A 22212-nucleotide genomic window follows, 5' to 3' on the forward strand; every position below is an offset into this window, starting at 1 on the left:
CCCCCAGGAGCCTCGTCGTCCAGTCAGCTGAGGCCTTCTAAAGAGCAGTTCGCCGCAGTTCAGACCCGTCACGTCACACGAGGCACCGGCTGAAGGTCTGTTTCTGAGGACGTGGGCTGGGCAGCCACTCTCTGCTTCCTTTCTTGCTAGGGCCTGGCAGTCAGGACCCTGATGACAAGCCCCACCACCAGCGTGCCCGTCGCTGCCCCCAGAGCAGCCCCTCGGCGGATGGCCAGCTGTTTGGCCGACAGTCTGCCAGGGGGAGCTGGCAGGGGTTGGGCTGCTTCCGGAGTCCCGAAGAGGTCCAGATGGGCCTCGGGCCTTGAGTACATTGTCAGGGTCACGCCAGGGTAGCTGCCCGTAGCCACTGCAGAGGCAAACAGGGGCCAGCTTAGCATGGGGGCGGGGCGGGGGGTGCCTGGAGGTGCACGATCGACGCCTGCGCCTCACAGCAGGAGACGCCTGCCTTTTCTCTACGGCACGACCAGAGGAGGGAACTACGTGGGATGCGCAGGAAAGGCTGTCCCTAAAATGAGATGAGATCAGACGCGTGTGCCTGTCTGAGCCTGTGTGATGCCTAACCTTCACCAGTGACCTCAGGGCACGTATGAAACGCTTAGTCGAGCTGCCTTTGCACATTCCCTCGTGACAAGTGAAGCCCATAGAGTCTGCAGCTGGTTCCCCACCGCAGGACGAGGCACGGGCACTGGGATAACCGGGGCTTTGGGCCAGGATAACCGGGGCTTTGGGCCGTGATAACCAGCGCCTGCCCCGGGGCAGCAGAGCCGCCACCTGGTGGGGTTCGGGGGGTCGGCGGGAAGCGCCCGCACGCTGCTGAGTCGAGCCAGGCCGACCTGCCCAACCCACGCCTGCAGGCCTCCCACCCTGGGTTGGAGGTGAGCGCTGACAACACGCTCTAGGGTCCAACGGCCCGTGCTCCGACCTCATCCCCTGCCTTTGCAGTTGCAGGATGACGGGGCAGAGACCTAAGCGCTCAACCCGCTCCCTCATCTGAGTGGAACCGAGGCTCACTGCCCCCCAGGCTGGGGAGGGACGGGGCCTGCTTCCCGGGGCCTCTTAGGTAGTGGACGTTAGTGTCACCCTCCTGGCATTAGGACGGACGTCACTGTCACGCTGAGGAAGAGAGGCAGCTGGGGCTCGCGCGGTTCCCGGTCACCCGAGCACGCGGGGCAGCGTTACCTGAAGATACGACCGCTCTCTCGGGCCCGGGTCTGAGGCTGGGGGCTGCGCTCTCAGCGGCCTGGGGCGGCAGCCCCACGCGTTTCTGCACCTGAAGGAGACGGAGTCGTCCGGTTGGCCTGCTGTCCACCCCGGCCTCAGCTGTGCCCGGCCGGCCGAGCAGGACGTGGTCACACACAGGCACACCTCGGAGGCTCCAGACCTCTGCAATAAAGCGGATGTCACAACAAAGCCACTCACAGGGGTTTTCTGGTTTCCCGGTGCATATAAAAGCGATGTTTGCACGATACTGGAGTCTGTTGAGCACGCAATACCATCATGTCTAAAAAAGCCTTGTCCCTGCCGCAGCTAAAAAGTGCCTCTTTGCTAAAAAATACTAACCATCACCTGAGGCTTCAGCAAGCCATCAGCTTTTTGCAATAGTGACATCAGAGATCAGTGATCACACCTCCCCATGAGGGAGATAATAATGAGAAGATTTGAAACATGATGAGAATTAGCAAAATGTGAGAGAGACATGAAGTGAGAAATGCTGCTGGGCAAATGCCACCGATAGACTTGCTCAACGTGGGCTCGCTCCAGACCTTCAACCTGTAGAAACCACAGCATCTACAAAGCGCGGCACAGGGAGGTCTGCCCGTGTTCACCCTTCTGGGGGACTTCACAGCGGTGGTGTTCTAGGTCTGTGTTAATCCGTCGTCTCAGACGTCAGGAGGACTGGATCCACACACGAAGGCAAACCCACACTCCGCGGGGATTCGGTCTGAGGACACCCCCTCCACGCTCAGCCCGCAGCCTAAGCTGTGGCTTTAACGCCTCTGACGAGCAAGTGCCGGTCCGCCCGGTTTCAGTTCTTCCGAGAGGATGGTGACACGGCGCTGTCGTCACCCCCTCCAAGGTCACAGCACCCTCGGGGCTCACCCACGTTCAGACGAGTCTGCTGAGGTTTCCTCTGTGCGCCTGGCGGGGTTTCCAGCGGTACCTGGATGGGGCGCCGCTGGCGCCGCACCGTCTCCATGACACCCGCAGTCCTAGCCCAGAGCGCCCCCCGGCGTGTCGGGGGGGCAGCACTCACCTCCTCCGCGGCGCGCTTCCAATCCATCCAGGCGGTGGAGGTGACGAAGGCCGCGGCGGCCAGGAAGACACAGGCCAGCATGCCCAGCCAGAGGCCTGCAGGACACGGGGCAGTGGGGGCGTCTGATGGCCGCCCGGGGCCCCCGCCTCGCCCCGCTCCACGTACCCGTGATCCCCAGCCCGACCACGAAGGTCAGCACGGCGCCCAGCGGGAGGCCGACGACGTAGTACGCGACGGCGTTCACGACCGCCCCGAAGGCCTGCCTGCCGGTCCCTCTCAGGACCCCACCGTAGAGACACTGCGGGGAGGCAGAGGGGGCCGGGGTTGGTGACGCGGAGGCTGACGGGGGTCTCAGCAGCGGAAGCTTCCGCAGGAATCTATGGGGCCTGGCCTCGTCTAAGTCCACAGCGCGGGACCAGGATGGGCCCTTGTCCCCCTTCCTTCCCAGCGGGGGCCTGCGCGGGGTCACGCAGAAGCCGCTGCATTTCGGACACAACTCCAGAGCCCCGGTCGACACCTTGACTGCCTCCCTGGAGAGGGAAGGCGAAGTTGGTGACGGACTACCCACCGGCTTGGGAAACTGAACTCGCTTCATCCGGACTGTGTGTAGGTCTCCTGTTGCTGCTGCACCAGGTTACCACAAACAGTGGCTTAAAACAAGACATGTGGATTATTTTACAGTTCCTGAGATTAGAAGGCCGAAATGGTCCCATTGTGCTAAAGGTGGGGCTGGTTCCTTCTCGAGGCCCCGGGGAGAATCTGCTTCATTGCCTTTTCCAGCTTCTAGAGGTGCCTGCATTCCTGCCCGCGGGCCCCAGACAGCACTATTGATCAACAGATGTTCGGTTACTAGTGTTTTGTTAAGATGAGGGATGGGGAGTATTGCGTGGTTTGCTTTCCCACATTTGAGCAAAGAGGTAAATGCGTTGGGGGTAGGAGACGTGTGCCTCTTCAACTTTAAAATATAGCAAACATGTTTCTCATTAATATATATCATGACATAAAAGATGATCCTTTTTGGTTAAAAAAAGGCTTCTGCCAAATTACGATTGATGTGCTCTGGACCAGTATTTCTCAATCTGGGGGGTGGTTTTGCCCTCCAGGGGCCATGTGGCAATGTCTGGAGCTGGTTTTGGTTGTCACAACTCGGGGTGGGGGGTGCACTGGCATCTAGCAGGCTGAGGACAGGATGCTGCGAAACATCCTACGATGCCCAGGGCAGCCCCCCTACAACAAAGAGTTATCCGTCCTAGAAGTCAGTAGTGCCAAGGCTGAGAAGCCCTTTAGAGCACTGTGAATTACAGAGACAGTTTCAGTGGGCCCGCTAGCCTGAGGCTGTGGGCCTGTTATGGAGAAGCAGTGGACCCGTGGACAAGCGATTTTACAGGGAGCTCCAATGAGATGAAACAGCTGGGGCAGGGGATGCTTGGTAAGTTCTCTGTCCCACGTGGACCAGAGGCTGAGCATGCATGTAGCAGAGGCTGTAGCAGGCCCAAGCCTCCCACACATCCTGGACCGCGGAGCCTGTGCACATGCACAGAAGAGACACGAGAGGACCCAGAAGAAAGCAAAAGCTGGGGCAGACTTGAAAACAGCCTGAACTCTGAGTGGGCCCCGGCCCATACTCGGCTCCTTCAGCAGAGAACGGAAGCCCTACCAGCGGTCAGAGGTGCCTGAATGTCCCCTCCAAACAGTAACTGGCTGAACACTGAGCTATGCAGACAGAGGGGTGACCCCTAGGAAGCTAAGCTTAAAAATAAAAACGAGAAAAACAAAATACAAAACTGAGCAGAGACAGCAGCTGCAGTTTGTGGAGGAGACAGGATCACAGGCAAGACTAAACAGAACAGCAGTCCTTGGGGAAAGGCTGCTCTCTGGGATGGACCTATGGTACATCACCAAGCAGGCCTCAGTACATCTAGATCCCTGGCGGTCTAGTGGTTATGACTTGGCACTCGCAATATGTTTAGAAAGACTGGATTAATACAAAAGATGTTCTTTGACCACAACAGAATTAAATTAGAGATGTCTACCGGAAAGAATTCTGGAAATACCCCCAAATATTTGGAAATTAAACAACACACTTCTCAACCCATGGGTCAAAAAATAAATCACAAGAGAAATTTTAGAATATTTTGAATGAAAAAAATACAATATATCAAAATTTATGAGATGCAGTTAAAGCAATACTTAGAGGGAAATGTATAGCTTTAAACAGCCATATTAGAAAAGAAAGGTCTCAAATCAGTAGCCTAATATTCCACCCTAGGAAACCAGTAAAGAAAAGCAAACTATGCCTGAATAAAGCAGAAGGATGAGCATAATATGAATTAAAGTGGAATTCACTGAAATAGTCAACAGAAAACAGCAGAGAAAAATCAATGAAATCAAAATTCTAGTTCTTTGATAGGATCCACAAAACTGATGAACACTTACTAAGGATTTGATCTTGGTAAAGTAAGACCAAGAAAACAGGAAAGTGAAGACACAAATTACCAAAATTAGGAATGAAAGGAGAGACATTACTACCTTCCCTAAAGAAAAGGATTGTAAGGGAATATTATGAGCAACTTCATGCCAAAGATTTAGACAATTTAGTTGAAGTGAATAAATTCCTAGAAAGACACACATTATTAAAACAAACTCAACAAGAAATAGAAAGTGAGGGATTTCCCTGGTGGCACAGTGGTTAAGAATCCACCTGCCGATGCAGGGGACACGGGTTCGAGCCCCGGTCCAGGATGATCCCACATGCCACGGAGCAACTAAGCCCGTGCGCCACAACTACTGAGCCTGCACTCTAGAGCCTGTGAGCCACAACTACTGAGCCCACGTGCCACAACTTCTGAAGCCCGTGCGCCTAGAGCCCGTGCTGCACGACAAGAGAAGCCACTGCAATGAGAAGCCCACACACCGCAATGAAGAGTAGCCCCCGCTCACCGCAACTAGACAAAGCCCACGCGCAGCGACAAAGACCCAATGCAGCCAAAAATAAATAAAATAAATAAATTTTTAAAAAAAGAAATAGAAAGTGAATAGACCTATAACAAGTAAATAAATTAAATTAGTTAAAAATCTTCTGACAAAAGCCAGACAAAAGCCCAGATGGCTTCACTGGTGAATTCTATCACATGTTTAAAGAAGAAATAATGCCAATCCTTCACAAACTCAAAATGTATAGATATGAGGAGAGAACACTTTCAAAATCATTCCAGGAGGCCAATGATATGCTGATACCAAAGCCAGATCAAGATATCACAAGGAAAAGATAAAAATCACAGACGAATATCTCTCATGAATGTAGACACAAAATCTTTAACAAAATACTAGGAAACCAAATTCAGTGATATATATTAGAAAAGATATACGCCATGATCAGGAAGGTTTTATCCCAGGAATGCAAGGTAAAACATCTGAAAATCAATTAATGTAATTACACCATATTAATAAAGGACAAAACCAGATGATTATCTCAGTAGATACAGAAAAAGCATTCTACAAAATCCAGCACGCATTCATGAGAAAATGTTTCAAACTAGGAGAAGGGCTCTTCCTCAGCCTCAATAAGGGGCATTTATAAAAATTTTACAGATAACATATTTAATGCTGCAAGGCTGAATACTTTCCCTTTAACATCGAGAACAAGGCACAGGTGTATGCTCTTGCCACTTCCACTCAACATCGTACTGGAGGTTTAGCCAGATGGAAAGGGAGAAGTAAAACTCTTTATTCACAGATGACATGATCCTATATGTAGAAAATCTTAAGGACTCCACACACCGAAAACTACTAGAATGAGTTTAACAAGGTCAGGGATAAAAGATCAATAAACAAAGATCAATTATCTTTCTATAAACTAGCAATGAACAACCTAAAAATGAAATTAAGAAAAGAGTTCCATTCATAATACCATCAAAAAGAACAAAATATTTGGGGATAACTTTAACAAAAGTAGTGCAAGATTTGACCACTGAAGACTACAGCACATTGCTAAGGTAAATTAAAGAAAATCTAACTAGTCGGAGAGACATTCCATGTCCATTTTAACAATACTGTTAAGATGACATTTCTCCCAAAATTGTTCTGTAGAGTCAACACAATTCCTTTCAAAATCCCAGCAGGCTTTTTAGTAGAAATTAACAAGCTGGTTCTAAAATACATATGGAAATGCAAAGGATCTAGAAGAACAAAAGCAATTAAAAAGAGAGAACAAGGTTGGAAGATTTATACCAACTGATTTCAAAGCTCACTATAAAGCTACAGTAATTAAGACAGTGTAGTATTGGCACAGGATGGGCATATAAATTAATGAAACAGAATTATGAATCTATAAATAAATCACTACATTTGCAATCAATTGATTTTTGACCAAAGTGCCAAGATAATTCACTGGGGAGGGAATAGCCTTTCACACACCAAGAACGGTGTTGGGACTGCTGAATATCCACACACAAAAAAATAAACTTAGACCCTTACCTCGTACCAAACACAAAAATGGGCTCAAAATGAATCATAAACATAAGTGTAGGACGTAAAACTATAAAATGTCTAGAAGAATTCATAGGAGAAAACCTTTGTGACCTTGGGTTAGGCAAAGATTTCTTATATATGACAGCAAAAGCGTGAGCCATAAAAGAAAAGAAAATGAGAAACTGGACTACATTAAAAGTGCAAACTTTTGCAGCTCAAAAGATAAGAAAATGAGGGGGCTTCCCTGGTGGTACAGTGGTTAAGAATCCGCCTGCCAATGCAGGGGACACGGGTGCAAGCCCTGGTCCAGGAAGATCCCACATGCCGCGGAGCAACTAAGCCCATGTGCCACAACTACTGAAGCCCGCACATCTAAAGCCCGTGCTCCACAACAAGAGAAGCCCGCGCACCACAACGAAGAGCAGCCCCCGCTCGCCGCAACTAGAGAAAGCCCGCGCGCAGCAACGAAGACCCAACGCAGCCAAAAATAAAAATAAAAGTTATTTTTAAAATAAATAAATAAGAAAATGAAAGTCAAGCCACAGACTGGGCTTGCAAATCATATACCTGATAAAGGACTTGTGTGTAGAACATATAAAGAATTATTGGGGGAGGGGGGTGTGGGAGGGATGGACTGGGAGTTTGGAGTTGGTAGATGCAAACTATTATATACAGGATGGATAAACAACAAGGTCCTACTGTGTAGCACAGGGCCCTATATTCAATGTCCTGAGATAAACCATCATGGAAAAGAATGCATTTTAAAATGTATATATGTATAACTGAATCACTTTGCTGTACACCTGAAACTAACACAACATTGTAAATCAACTATACTCAAATAAAAATAAAAATTAAAAACAAACTATACAAAAGCTCTTAAAACACAACAATAAGGAAACAAGCCAATTTTAAAATGGGCTCTGAACAGACACCTCACCAAAGAAGACATACTGATGGCAAAGAAGCGTATGAAAAGATGCTCCACATTACGTGTCAGTCGGAAGTTACAAATTAAAGCAGCAATGAGACACCACTACACACCTGTTAGAATGACTAGAATCAAAACACTGACGACACCAAATCCTGGCAAGGATGCAGAGCAACAGGAATTCTCGCTGACTGCTGACGGGAATGCAAAACGGTGCAGCCACTCTGGAAGGCAGTTGGGCAATTTCTCACAAAGCTAAACATAATGTTACCATGCTATTCAACCATCACGCAGCCAGGTATTTGCAGAAAGAGTTGAAAACTATGTCCACACAAAAACCTACACAATAATGTTCACAGCTTTATTCATAATTGGCCAAACTTGGAAGCAACCACAGTGCCCTTTAATGTGGTCCGTCCAGGCAGTGAAGCATCAGTGCTAAAAAGAAACGAGCTGCCAGGCCATGAAAAGACCCAGTGGAGGCACCTTACGTGCACATGACTAAATGAAAGAAGCCAATCTGAAAAGGCTACGTGTTGTTTAACTCCAGCTATAAGACACTGGAGAAGGCAAAACTACAGAGACAATAAAAAGATCAGGGATGGCCAGCGGGTAGGGGAGGGGGACAGCGGGAGAAGGGAAGGAATGAATAGGGGGAGCAGAGAGGGTTTTTATGGCAGTGAAATTATGCATATTATTCCTTTTTTTTTGGCCCTACCACACTGCTTGTGGGATCTCAGTTCCCTGACCAGGGATTGAACCCGGGCCACGGCAGTGAAAGTGCCGAATCCTAACCACTAGACCACCAGGGAACTCCCATGATTCTTTTTTTTTAATTGAGGTATAGTTGATTTACAATGTTGTGTTAGTTTCTGCTGTACAGCAAAGTGATTCAGTTATATATATATATATATATTCTTTTCCATTATGGTTTATTATAGGATATTGAATACAGTTCCCTGTGTTATACAGTAGGACCTGGTTGTTTAACTATTTTATATATAGTAGTTTGTATCTCGTATGATTCTATAATGGTGGGTCCATGTCATTATACCTTTGTCAAAATCCATAGAATGTACAATGCCAGCAATGAACCCTATGGGGAACTATGGACTTAATTAATTATAATGTATCAATATTCTTTCATCAACTAAACAAATGTCCTGCACTAATACCGGATGTAAATAAAAGGGGAAAGGAGGAGAGAGAGGGGTTTATGGGAACTCGCTGTATTTTCTCAATTTTTCTGTAAACCCAAAACTGGTCTTAAAAATAAAATCTGTTTTTAAAGTTTTAAGACAAACAATACCAAGAATTGGCAAGGAAGGGGGAGGAACTGGAATCCTCATATATTGCTGGGGGGAATGTAAAATGGTACAGCTGCTTTGGAAAACAGCTTAATGGTTTCTTAGAAAGTTAAAAATAAACTTATGCTTCAACCTAACAATTCAAATCCTAGGACTCTACCAAGAGGAGCAAAAACATACGTCTACATGATGACTTGTACGTGAATGTTCCCAGCAGCCTTAGTCACAACAGCCAACACTGAAAACAACCTAAGTGTTCACCTGATGAATGGGTAGACAAAACATGTTACAGCCACACAATGGACCATCATTCGGCCACAAAAAAGAAATGAAGTCCTGAAAAATGTTACAACATGGACAAACCTCAAGAACATTTCACTAAGTGAACAAAATCAGACACGAAAGACTACATACTGTGTGATTCCATGTCTATGAAATATTCAGAAAAGGCAAGTTCACACAGACAGAAAGCAAGTCAGTGGATTGCCTAGGGCTGGCCATGGGAGCAGGGAGTGACTTCAAAACAGGCCCCAGGAATTTTCTGGGGGTGATGAAAATATTCTAAAACTGGATTGCCGTGCTGGCTGCACAAGTATAAATTTATTTTAAAGGACTGACTTATGTACTTAAAATGCATGAATTTATGGTATGTAAATTACAACTCAAGAAAGTTATAAAAAATATAAAATAAAGATTAGGTCCATGGAACACATAAATTAAGAACGGTATAGATTGGGTCTTCCCTGGTGGCGCAGTGGTTAGGAATCTGCCTGCCAATGCAGGGGACACGGGTTCAAGCCCTCGTCCGGGAAGATCCCACATGCTGCGGAGCAACTAAGCCCGTGCGCCACAACTACTGAGCCTGCACTCTAGAGCCTGCATGCCACAACTACTGAGCCCATGTGCCACACCTACTGAGCCTACGTGCCACAACTACTGAAGCCCGTGCACCTAGAGCCCGTGCTCTGTAACAAGAGAAGCCACTGCCATGAGAAGCCCACGCACCGCAACAAAGAGTAGCCCCCGCTCGCCACAACTAGAGAAAGCCCACGCACAGCAACGAAGACCCAACGCAGCCAAAAATAAAAATAAATAAATAAAAATAAAAATAAAAGAATGATATAGATCTAGCCAGGGGGAAAGATGATAGATGCAGATACACAAGCTCTAAGGTCCCTCGCAATTGCTAACTGTACGTCTGCCTCGGGTTCCCTGGTGGGCAAACTGAACGGAGAGGTGCTGCCTTCAGAACATTTAGAAGCCAGAGCTCTCCCCGACCTTACACTGCAGGAGGAATCTCTCAGCTGTGGCCTCACCTTGGAGCTAGAGAAAAAGTAATAACAGTGTCCTTAACACTAGCCCATGACAAAAGCAATAACAGAATTCGTAAGATAGTTTCTCTTAATGTTCTGCGGTAAAAGCTATGGATTTGATGACGAAAACCAGCCCAGAGCAAGCGGTCCTGCTGAGGTCAGAAATATGCTCCAGGTTTAGCCCGGCTAAATTCAAAGGCCAGTCCTGGAACATACAGGGAACTGGGCAGAGAGCACTGGGGCTTCTGGAAAATTCCTCCACGAATAGTTTCTCCCAAGGTTATTTATTTTCCATAAGAGTTGATAATAATTCTCGTGCAGGTGTTTGCCCCAGTGTTCTGTGCCGCTAGCTAAGCACTCGCTCCATGAAGAGATGTGGATTTTACGCTCGGGATGCCTTCCTGAAAGATTCACGTCACCCGAGATGTGAAGTAGAAGACCCAGAATTTCAAATTCTGCTTATCAAATGAGACTTTAGTGCTTTCTTTCCTTATGCCACGCTTTTGAAAGTTCACATAATTCAAATCTGCACTAAATGGGACCTGCCCTTTAGCGATCAAAGGAGCAGAAAGTCAGGCCCGCTGGACTCTGGGCTGACCCACTCCTCCGAAGTGTCCCTTTGCTCTGGCAACTGGCGCAACTGCTCCTGGCCCCCGCCCCCGCTCTGGGGCACGAGGAAGGAACGGATTAGTGAGTTTACACTGGGGCCAGTGTTCAGTATTTTGCTCATCTGCGTGCATCTCTGGCGTGTTGGAATTGCACGGCAGAAGGGGGCTCGTTATTTTGAATGACAGAACCAACACGAGCAGACACTTCGGGCACGTCTTCTCTGGTCAGCCCTCTCTGCGAATCGGTGAGCTAACGCTCACGGCCCTGACCGGCCTCGGGGAGGGGGCATGAACGTGGTGGGGGGGGGGTCAGAGCAGGACTCACACAGACTGCCTCAAACAGGTGGAAGACGATGTAAAGCGGCAGGACCTTGCTGACCAGGGCGACCACTTCCCTGCAGGAGAACGGGAGCGGTAAGACACGAGCGCATCCTTGGCGCGCCCTTCGTGTCCCTTCTATTCCGCCCCTGCCCCACGCCAACGTAACAGGTGCTCCTGTCTCTTGAGTTTCCCTGTGTCTGGGGGACACACGTCTTAACCCCCCGAGGAGCCCCCAAACTTTGCCCTGCCCTTCGGTGGGTGCCCTGTCTACCGACAGGTGAGCGGTAGAGGGGGCGTCTCTGGGGACCAGCCGGGGCGCACCTGGCATCCCCAGCAGTGAGTGAGAGAACTGATTACCTACTCGTCATTGGTAAAGATGTGGCCCAGTTTGTTCCTCAGGAGGCTCAACACGGTGCCCACGGCCAGCGAGGTGCCAACTGCAAGAGACCAAAGGCACAGCCCAGCTTCCACCCCACGTTCATTTGGACTAAGACCCTCGTTTGTGGTCTGGTAAGGAGGGCACCACGTGTGAAATGCCCTTCCTCCTGTGGTTCGCAAAGTGGGGTCCCTGCACCGGCCGCAGCAGCACCACTGGTAGCTGGTTAGAGGACGCATGTTCTCAGACCCTCACCTCCCACCTACGGAGTCAGAAACTCTGGCAGGTGGGGTTCTGTGTTTTCACACACACACCCCTACCCCACCCCCAGGGCTGAAGCCTGAGAGCCACTGCTCTCCATGAGGAGCTGATCTGAGCCTGGCGGCCACAGAAAGCACAAGCAGGATGGACACAGACGGGGCCACGCTGAGGGCTGGGATGGGCAGGTCCCAAGCTCCTGGAAACGCGGCAGGGCAGGCTCGAAGGAGGACCGGCTTTCCCAGAGTCGCACTAAGTGATGGAAACTGACAGCCCAGAACCCCAGCGGCAGGGAAGGAGCGGAAGGGGCACAGCAGGCTTGCTGCTCGTCAGAGGGGCTGCTCTAGGCCACGTGGCAGGTATGACAGGTTTGGAAGGTGAACTGTTGGCTCCCAGGCCCTCCCCGGCCTCGGCCCCGACCCCACCCACCCATGCAGAGGGTGCCTGAGACGGCAGATCGCTTGGCTTGCACGGTGTCTGCGGCTCCCAGGGCCGTCCCCACTCGGAAACAGACCGCGATGCTGAGCCCCATGGGAATCTGTGATCAGAGAAAAGAAGGTGCGGTGGTTAGAGCCCCCCTCCTATCCCAGGGGCCGAGAAGGAGCAAGGCAGGATGTGTCCCAGGGGGGCGGGGCCCGCGAGGCTGCTGGCGACAGGCAGAGACCTGGGAGGTGGGGTGGGCTACCCAGGGCCAGCCAAACCCACCGGGCCGCGCTGTCAGACATCACAGGCAACCAAAATCAACGCGCTGCCAGAAACTCACGAGTAAACGCATGTTAAAGAGGTGGATGTGGTCTTAACTATGTTAGAAAAGTTCCCTGTAAGAAAAAAAGATTCAGCGAAAGCCATCCGTAACAAGAATCACCTTATAAATTAGTTTAGTGCATGTAGATTTTTGTAACTCCCTTGATTAAAGCTAGGGTCACAGATTGCATGCCCCAGGAGGCTGGCAGATGCTACACGAGTGACACGGGACAACCCACGTGTCTGGGGGAGAGGAAGGAGCTGCAGGGACCACGGTGGACGCGAGGAAATGCCCTCATGAGGGCCACTATCCCCCAGCCCCCACCAGCTGGGGTGTGCAGGAACGTGGGCTCACTGCTAAATGGCATGTCCCATTTTTCAAGAAAATGCAAATATCTAGATTGTGATGTGAAATCTCCCAATTTTAAATGGTGCTAATTAATTCAAAACAATTGCAACATCGTGAATTCAGCGGAGCAGCCGTGGGCCACGTGTGTCTGGCAGGGCCTGGGCCTGGTGGGTGCAGGAGGTCCAGAGAGTCCCTCGGGAGACAGAGACAGCCTTTGAGGGGACAGCCCCCCCCTCCTCTGACACCCCCAGGCCGTCAGGGGGCCGGGCTGGGGGCAGGGCATGGCAAAGGCGCCCCCATCGAGCCTCACCATGTAGACGACAGTGGCCACCTCGTAGATGACAGCCTGGGCAGAGAGGTCCAGCACGCTGAGCAGGCCTGGGGGGTGGTGGGAGACACGGTGAGTGCCCGGCCGGCCAGCCCACAGCCCTGGGCTGACAGCAAGCCCCTCGCTCAGGGGCCAAGGGGCCAGTGGTTTCCAAGGGCAGATGCAGCAAAGAACGCTCCCGCTTGGGCTCCAGCCCTCCAGGAGACCCCTGCCCAGGTGTTACAGGGTCAGGGTCTCTCCTCTGTGTACGAGGTATGATGAGGAAGGGAAAAACTGGACCAGGGGCAGGAAGCCAGAGTTCAGTTCTCAGCCCTGCCGGGTGACTCTGGACCGTCTAACTCTCGGGGTCAATGTTCTCACCTGTAATTGGGTCAGGGGTGGCCTGGAAAGCCTCTTGGGGCCACCCCAGCCCTGGCTGTTTGGACTGAGTCCGCTGGTGAGCACACAACGTGCCAGGTGCTGCCCACACCTACTCAACCTCACTCCCTCGCTGACTGACCACCACGCCCGGGCGTCCACTCAGTGCCAGGCCTACGCCGGGCAGCGCCGGGAGCTCACGGCCCGGTGGGGAGACGGGCCGGGCTGGGGTACCGCCCATCCGGGGGAGGGGGTCCTGAGCTGCGGGGCGGCCCACGCGGCTCACCGCACCCTGCTGTCCACGTACCCATGAGGAAGCTCCCGATCTCGTAGGCCCACCACTCAATGCAAGTCATGAGCATGCTGGGCACGGCCAGGCGGAAGAAGGGGCCCCAGTCCTGCAGGCACTGGCTGGACCAGCCTAGGAGCAGAGACCCGCCAGCTGAGCGGCGGTCCACCCTGCGGCCCCGCCCCGCCCACTGCCCCGCCCACCTCCCCGCCCACTGCCTTCGGCCCGGGCACCTGGCGTCTTGCGGGGGCTGGCCAGCGGCCCCAGCGCCAGAGGGGGCTGGAGAGGGCTGGAGAGGGCTGGAGGGGGCCGGAGGGGGCCGGAGGGGGCCGGAGGGGGAGGAGGATGCCCGGCCAGCGCCCCTGGCGCTTCGGGCTGCGAGCCTGTGACACCAGAGGGTCTTGGGTAACCGCCCCGTCCTTTCTGGACCCCGTTCCCTCGTATGAAAATTTTAGTCCTTATCTCCTCCTCCCCGGAAGTGTTGCTGGGAGGACTGCACGACACCAAGGTGCCAAACGGTTTCGCGAGGCAGCAGGGCTGTGCAGCCACGAGGGACTAGGCCCGAGAGCTGCTCCTGAAGCAGCTGGGAGAGGAGCTCACTGGCCGCGTGGCTGGGTCTCAGGGGCTAAGAGCTCAGAACCTGAGGCCTGGGAACGGGTCCGGTCCAGGCTCCACCACGTACCACCTCTGGCCTTCGGGGCAAATGACAAGCCCTCTGCACCAGCTTCCTCCACGTAAATAACGGGGCTCGGGGCTAACGAGGTGTCGTGAAGCTTCACCGAGCAACGTGGGCACCGCCACTGCCGGCCACCCGCGCTGCTCCTCCAGTCTCCAGCCCGAGACCAGGGAGCCCGCAGAACGCTGCAGGGCCTGTCCGCAGCAGGGCCCTACCCCACGACACACTGGATGGGGAAGCCCGGGCCCCTGGGGGCGGCAGGGAGGGGGCCCTGAGGGACGTGCGGGCGGGCCCGGGCCAGGCCTCCTGCAACGGGCTGCAGCTGGGACCCCGCCTGCCACCTGCCCGCTCAGCCCCCAGGAAGGGCGGCCCTCACACCTGCCCACGTGTCCAGGTGCAGCTTCTTCTTCACAATGCAGAGCAGCAGGAAGACAGCCTGCGTGAACTGGGAGACCGTGTTGGCACAGGCCGAGCCCCTGGCAGAGCAGGGAGGGCAGGGCTGGGGCCACGGCTGAGTCCGGCCCTGGGCGGTGGGGGGCTACGGGCCTGGCTCTGCCGGCACCCCCATCCCAGGATGGGCCCCACCCGGGAGGGACCCACTCTGGGCCTCCTCGGGCAGGCTGGGCAGGGGTGGGCAGCGGCTCCTTGCCCCGTCTCCTTGGTGGCGGGTCCCCAGAACCCGAGGGAACAGCAGCCCCCAGTTCCCCACGACCCCCGGATGCTGGAACGCACGGGCAGCCTCCGCAGTCCCTCTCGTGACGGGGACTAGCCTGCCCGGTCAGGGGTGGCACTCCACGGGCAGGGCTCCCGACCAGGCCCCTGCGGCCCCCAGCCCCGGTGCTCACCTGACCCCCAGGCCCAGCACGGAAACCAGGATGTAGTTGGCCAGCCCGTTGACGCAGTTGCCCACGACGCCGCTGAGGACTTGGGGCCACACGATGCCCTGAAGTAGGTGAGGGTGGGACTGAGCGGGGTGGACGAAGGCTGGGGACACGCAGCTCCTCGAGGGCCCCCGTGTGGCGATCAGGACGGGGCAAAGCACAGAGGGGACCCCGGGCACCCCTGCCCACTGGAACAGGGTGGGGCTGGGGGCAGCTGCAGCCAGCGACCCGTACCTGATTTTGCAGATATTTGGCCAGCAGGCTGTAAAGAAAATTTGCCTGTATAAAATAAACACACACATGAAGTAAGCAACAACTACCAAAACACCACCAGACGAACAGTAACAGACACTTCTTGGATGAGTTGGGGCAACTGCTTCACCACGGTACCTCTGGGACCCCAGAGATGGGCTGTGTGCTGACCTGCGCTCCAGCCCCTGGCCTGGGACCAGCAGGGAGGTGGCCTGAGAGCCGCAGGGCTCCTGGCTGCCAGCCAGGCCTTCCACCCGCTGAGGACGGAGATCCAGGCCTGCTCACAGAAGGGCCACCAGAGCCCAAACCCACAGGTCGGGACACCCTGGGCCTGGCTCGAGCCGCCAGAGACAAGGATCTGGGGGGGGGGGGGCTTGGACTGAGGGGGCGGGGGGCACTCAGGGGGGTGGCACCAGCAGCCTCTGCAGAGCAGGTTGGAGACCCCACAGGGGTGGTGGGCCTTTCCCTGTCTGCGGAGGACAGAGAGGGCCTGTGCGTCAGTGTGTGTGTCGGGGGCACTGCCCTGTCCTTTCTGTCCTCTGTCAAGGCCTGGCCCGGGGCCTGCACCCCCGGCGCACCCTCCCCTCAGCCCTCCGCCTCTCTTCAGCACTGCACAGTCAGCAAGAGCGAGGAGCTGGATTCAGACACTGGCTCTGCCTCTTGTGAGCTGTGTGGCCTTGGGCAAGTTACTTAACCTCTCTGTGCCTCAGTTTCCTCACCTATAAAGGGGACAATAACATGCGTGTGAATCCTTAATATTCATACATACATTCATATACAAAGTTAATGTTGCAAAGTGCTTACAAAACAGTATTTGGCACATTTAAGTGCTCCAACAGTTAGGTAAGCATCATGTAAACATTAAGAGTCATTATGATTCTTATTTTATTGGTAGTTAAACTCTGCAGCACCACTGTACAGGAGGGACTTTGTTTATTTGATAAAGTTGCTGCCACAGTGATAACGTGATGTTTCCCCCTGACACAGCCCCAATGGCCCTGTTTGACAAGATACCTTCACTTGGTCTGAAGAGCCAAAGGCTTGGAGGAGAAAAACCAGACTTTTCAGGTGGTTTCCACGATACAGAAGAAATGTGGAGCTGGCCAGGCCCCAAAGAGCTCATGGCACTGGCCTTCCAGACGGGAGGAGGGTGAGGCTGGGGCTCCCTGCCAGGCCTGGCGTCCCCTATGGGCACCCTGCACGCATTCACCCCGCCCCGCCCCCTTCCCAGCCCCCTCCTTACGAGCTCCGTCCCCAGTGCTAGTGTGCAGAGGAGGATGGGGGGGCCGGAGATGGGAAGATGGACTCCCCCGAAACAGCACTGCCACCTGGTACCGCGTGCACTGAACCACAGCAAATCAAACAGTGTAGCAATGGGTTGGGGGTGGACACACAGACCACTGGGCGGGGCTCGAATCTCAGAAACTGATCGGAGGGGATGGACTGCTTATTTAGTATTTAATAAATTAACAGAGAAAGGAGAGAATATTCAATGAGTCTTAGAAAAAGTCTGTTAGATTACAGTCTTAAATGTAATGACAGAAACCATGAAAGGGTTCAGAGGAAATATAGGCAAATGCTTCTATAATCTTGCAATGGGTTCATTGTTTTTAAGCCCAAAGACAGACGTCATAAAGGATGGGATTTATGGGACTGCTACGTATGCATTAAAAACTCTAAGTCAAAAGTATCGAAAATTAGAAGGCAAGTGAAAAACTGAAAAATGTTTGTGACATGTCAAAGGGTTAAGAAATTATTTAACAAGAGTTAAAATAATTAAAAAAAGATGAACCCACTAAAATAAGCACAGGATACGGACAATTCACAGAAGGAAAACAAATGATCAACAAATACATGAAAAAACGCTCACGTTCGTTAGCAATAAAATGCGTGTTAAAATAACATTTCTAATTGGAAAAAAAATTTTAATAATACTCTGTGCTGATGAGAATATTGCTCTTGGGGGTAGAACTGGTACAAACTGGCATCAAAAGCCATTGACAGAGCAACTCTAATTCCAATAACGCATCTTAAGGAAATCATTCCAGATGTTCACAAAGATTTTTCTATAAGAATGTTTATCACAATCTAATTTATAATAGTGACTATTGCAAACAACCTAAATACCTAACATGTAGGGATTGGTTAATAAATTACGGCACTAGGGGGCTTCCCTGGTGGTGCAGTGGTTGAGAATCTGCCTGCCAATGTAGGGGACACGGGTTCGAGCCCTGGTCTGGGAAGATCCCACATGCCGCAGAGCAACTAGGCCCGTGTGCCACAACTACTGAGCCTGCGCGTCTGGAGCCTGTGCTCCGCAACAAGAGAGGCCGCGATAATGAGAGGCCCACGCACCGCGATGAAGAGTGGCCCCCGCTTGCCGCAACTAGAGAAAGCCCTCGCACAGAAACGAAGACCCAACACAGCCATAGATAAATTAAAAAAAAAAAATTAAAAATAAATTATGGCACTAGGGGATACTACATCACTTTTGAAATGGATATTGTGGAAGGCTATTTAATCCTATCAAGAGACTAATGACATATTTATTTGAAAGGGAAAAAGCAGGTTATAATACAACATACACACATTGGCCCCGTTTCACACTACGCATGGGTCTGTATGTTTGAACACACATGCCCACGAAGAGAAATAATCCTGGAGAGAAGGATTAACCTGTGTTCTCTCTGGGTGGTGGGATTACAGATTTGAAATTTTTCTTCCCCAGGTTTTCCAGAATTTCTCCCATAAACGGTTTTCTAATCAGAAAAACATGTTGTGCTACTTTTAAAAAAAAATAATATTGTAATAACTTTTTTTTTTTTTTGACCGCGCTGCGCGGCATGTGGGATTGCAGTGCCCGACCAGGGATTGAACCTGTGCCCCCGGCAACGGAAGTTCGGGGTCTTAACCCCTGGACTGCCAGGGAAGTCCCCATTCTACTTTTTAAAAGTTCAATCTGCACCAACCAAAATGAGAACTTTTCTCTGGCCCCTTCGGCCGCCAGCGTGAGGGCCGATGGCCTCCCCAGCTGATGGGGAGACAGGCAGAAAGCCAGAATCTCGGGGAGCGTGGGCCCAACCTCCCAAGTTCAGCAGAGGACTTACCGGAAGCGCTGGGATGTAAGCATGCACGTACTCCTGGGCCAGCCTGCGGGAGAACCAGGGCTCTGAGCTGAGCAGCCTGCGCCCCTGGGTGTGAGGAGAGGCTTCAGCAGGCTCTACCCCAGAGACAAGACCCCCAAGTCAAGTGGGACCTCAGCGTTCGGGGGAGGCTGCCACCACGTGCTAGGAAGGCGCAGGAGGAGGGGCCCAGGGACCCAACCACGGGGTCTCAGGGTTGGGGAACTTGAATTCGGGGTGACGTGTGGTTTGTAAGGGGGGAAAAAAGGTTCTGTCACATCAAGAAATAACCAAATTCAGCGCGCATAATATTAAACGAACAAGGTGTTCCCATGAGGGGGAAAATCTAAAATTAATAACAGAGCGCGTAATTCATCAGAAATTGGGCTCAGTCCTGTTTCCACTGTTTGGAATTTGGGGTGGTGCACCCTTCACTTCCTCAAAAGCATCTCTGAGGCTCCAACCACACGCTGGGACACAAACGCAAACGCCACGCAAATCCTGTCTTTTCCTCCTCAGTTAAAACTGGCCGTTGGCCTGCCCCCTGCTGGCCACGGCTGGAGCAGCACGCTGCGCGGGAGAATCTCCAAACCAACCCCGCAACGTCCCCAGAGGGGCCGTGCTCGCGACGCCTCGGGACCCAGAGAAGCCCGGGGCCCGGGGGTGGGCTTCGCCAGGGGCCCCCCCGCCCGGGGTACCTGGACACGGCCGGGTCCTGCCTGCAGAGCAGCAGGATGTGCTGGGTGTTGAGGAAGAGCGCCCAGCAGGGAAGGCAACAGAGGAGCAGCGCCAGCGCGCCCCGCTGCAGGATGACTCCCACGTGCTTCCTGTTGGGGCTGCCGAAGCTCTGAAACACAGCGGGTCAGCGCCCACGCCCCGCGCACCTGCCCTCTACCCCGGGGGCCCTGCCAGGGCTGGGGGGCGGGCTGGCACCGTAGGCGCCCGGCAGGGCGGGGTGGGGCAGCCCTCCATCGCGCCCGGGGCGGCCCCGGCGGGGGCTCGGCCTGCTCACAGAGGGACAGCAGCAGCTGTTTGCTGAGCTCCAGCCTCCATCCGCCCATCGTGCCCGGCTCGCCAACAGCTCCGATGGGGGAGGCATCGCCACCCGCCCCCGCCGCCCTCCGGCGCGAGAGCACCTGCCCACTCTCCCTGGGGGTGAGTGGCAGCCAGGCCCACCGTGAGACCAGGACCCCCAGAGCTGAGCCCTGCTGGGCTGTGGGCCCCTGAGAGCAGGAGGCCCTGTCCGTGGGCCCTCGCACTCGAGGTCAGGGGACTGTCTTTCCCTCCAGGGCTCTCTCACCCAGCTTCAAGGGGAGGGTCTGCAGCACATGGACCTTGGGGGTGGGCGTGCCAGGGACAGCTGGCCCCGCCCAGGGCCTGACGAGCTCCCAGATCCAGGGGACATTAAGGGGCCTCAGGTGGGCCCCCAGCCCCACCGTTTCTGCAGCAGCTGAGGGACTGGCTCTGCCCCTGGCCGGCTCTCGGAGGCCCACCTACCTGGGACATTAAGGTGTCACAGGCCGAGGACAAGCCGAATCCAATGGAAACTCCGCAGACATTGACAAACTGGAGGCACACACAGGAGAGAGCGCAGCCTGTCAGGCGGAGCCCCAGGGGGGACCCTGCGCCTGGGGGGTTGCCCAGCAGCCGGTGACCCGTCCTGGCCGGGCCCTGCCTGCACCGTGTAGGTGCCTTGGGCGAGGTCCTGAGGTCCAGCTGTGCCCTGAGGCTGTCTCTGCACCCCGGAGCCCCAGGGAGAAGGTCCCTGTGGCCCTGGCTGTACTCACGGCCACCGAGAGGGTCACTGCCGCCAGCTCCACCTTGCCCAGGTGCCCGCAGAACACCGTGCTCACGACATAGGTCATGAAGTTCAGCATCTGGAAGAGGAACTGGAGGACGGCGGCCACGGTCAAGGGCCCCCCTCAGCCCTGCTGGCCCCTCGCAGCCCAGCCCCACGCGAGAGGCTCTCCAGGCCCTGCGAGGCCGAGCAAAGACCCGCAAAAGCCCCTCGAGGCCACAGGGCAAGTCACCCAGAGTGGGGGAGGGAGCATGGGCCGAGGCTGCTGCAGCAGCCAGACTGGGTGACGGGAGGCCCGGGTCCCCCGCTGCACAACTGCATTAACCCCTGAGCCCTGGTCTCCCTGCCAAGCAGCACCCCGCACAGGGGCTGGAGAGGGTACCGCTGGCAATGCTATTGTCACCAGCTCGTCAGGCCATGCACAAACAGAGGAGCGGGGTTAAAGACACCAAAACCTTAGGAACGGCTCTGTCCAGGGGCTGGGATTAGAAAGAAGTTTCTTCTCACTTTTCGTGTTGTCTGCAACTCTTACAGCGAGCACATGTTTATTAGTCTTTATGGTCAGGAAAAAATGCATCTAAGCCATTTTCCCTTTGGAAATAAAACAGGCAGAGGCCGCTCTTCTCCTGCAAACGCCCAGAGGGGACCCCCAGCTTCCCGCAGCAGGGGACCTCACTCACCCTCTCGGCTTTCGGCCCAGCCTTCCCGTGGGTTCCCGAAGGAGGACACGCCTGCGCCTTCTGAGGGGGGCAGGAGGAGGGGGGCTGCCCGCTGCTGAGGGGGTCAGGCCCTGCCAGGCTCTGGGCAGCAGCCCCTGGGGCCACCTGGACACGGTCATCAGGGGCAATTTCTGGGCAAGGTCGTGAGCAGCCCCTGCCGGCCTCGTGTCATGCCTGGATGGCGGCCCTCCACCCCACCGCCGCCTCCTTACCAGGGGTCCAGAAAGGACAAAGAGCGTCCTCGCCTCGGCCCCAAAGCCGACGGGGACCAGCCTGCGGAGGGCAGGGCAGCGGCTCCCTCGGCCCGGGGGCACCACGTCCCGGGGGCCGTCCATTCCGAGCCCCGCTGCAGGCCGAGCACCCACGCAGCCAGCCTCGCCCGGCCAGCCGGGGCACCGTGCAGCCTGGCTAATGAGTAAGGGCTGGGAGGAGGGGCCGTCGCCACCCAAGGCACCGGCCCTGCCCCCCGGCCCACGTGCTGCCTGGCCCACTGGCCCCAGACAGGACCGAGCCCTGGGCCCCCAGAATCACCGGGCTGACCCCTCCCCGGGGGTCAGCAGCAAGGGCCCGGGAGGAACAGGCGTGGGCAGGCCCGGGGGGCCCTGAGGACTCCCAGGCTCAGAGGAAGAGAGGCAGAAGCGCACTCCCGGGCGGCAGAGCCAGGTTCCGGCGGGGGGGTGAGGTGGAGGGGGCGCCCAGGGCCAGTTCTAACGAGGGGCCAACTGCTCTCTGCCCCCCAGACGGAGGGCATTCAGTGGACCGCCTGCAGGGCACCAGGTGAGGTCAGGGTTTACCGGGTGCCCCCCGGGGGGTACTAAGCAGGTCAGTGTCAGCTCAT

At 54.2% G+C, this 22212-nt stretch overlaps 1 protein-coding gene and 1 non-coding gene across 3 annotated transcripts; both read right to left on the minus strand.

Annotated features, from left to right (window-relative positions):
- SLC47A2 (solute carrier family 47 member 2) lies at positions 1–21882 on the minus strand. Of its 2 annotated transcripts, XM_007174128.3 has the most exons (17): positions 21587–21882; positions 20645–20746; positions 20355–20423; positions 19556–19704; positions 18843–18885; positions 15718–15762; positions 15448–15545; positions 14981–15078; positions 13945–14058; positions 13263–13330; positions 12289–12397; positions 11587–11662; positions 11230–11299; positions 2441–2573; positions 2276–2370; positions 1201–1291; positions 1–367 (listed from the first exon to the last, which is right to left on the minus strand). In XM_007174128.3, the coding sequence occupies exons 1-17, from the start codon at positions 21707–21709 to the stop codon at positions 147–149; spliced, it is 1704 nt and encodes a 567-aa protein (XP_007174190.1). In that variant the 5' UTR covers positions 21710–21882; the 3' UTR covers positions 1–146. The 2 variants fall into 2 exon arrangements, with proteins under 2 accessions (XP_007174190.1, XP_057392585.1); XM_057536602.1 differs by lacking the exons at positions 20355–20423; positions 20645–20746; positions 21587–21882 and having other exon boundaries at positions 18843–18926; positions 19556–20164.
- On the minus strand, positions 8417–8488 carry TRNAE-UUC (transfer RNA glutamic acid (anticodon UUC)). Its single transcript has one exon. It is a non-coding gene; the product is annotated as a tRNA-Glu (tRNA).
- Positions 21883–22212: the final 330 nt, after the last annotated feature.

The sequence above is a fragment of the Balaenoptera acutorostrata genome, chromosome 20, assembly GCF_949987535.1.
Source record: "Balaenoptera acutorostrata chromosome 20, mBalAcu1.1, whole genome shotgun sequence".
In the NCBI taxonomy this organism is placed as follows: Eukaryota; Metazoa; Chordata; class Mammalia; order Artiodactyla; family Balaenopteridae; genus Balaenoptera; species Balaenoptera acutorostrata.

Bases quoted from the DNA above. Each gene is read 5' to 3' on its own strand.
- SLC47A2 (XM_007174128.3), bottom strand. From the start codon at position 21,709: ATGGACGGCCCCCGGGACGTGGTGCCCCCGGGCCGAGGGAGCCGCTGC. The intron at 20,747-21,586 runs GTAAGGAGGCGG...GCCGTCCTCCAG, and splicing joins TTGTCCTTTCTGGACCCCTG to TTCCTCTTCCAGATGCTGAA. The intron at 1,292-2,275 runs GTGAGTGCTGCC...CGTCTCCTTCAG, and splicing joins GGAAGCGCGCCGCGGAGGAG to GTGCAGAAACGCGTGGGGCT.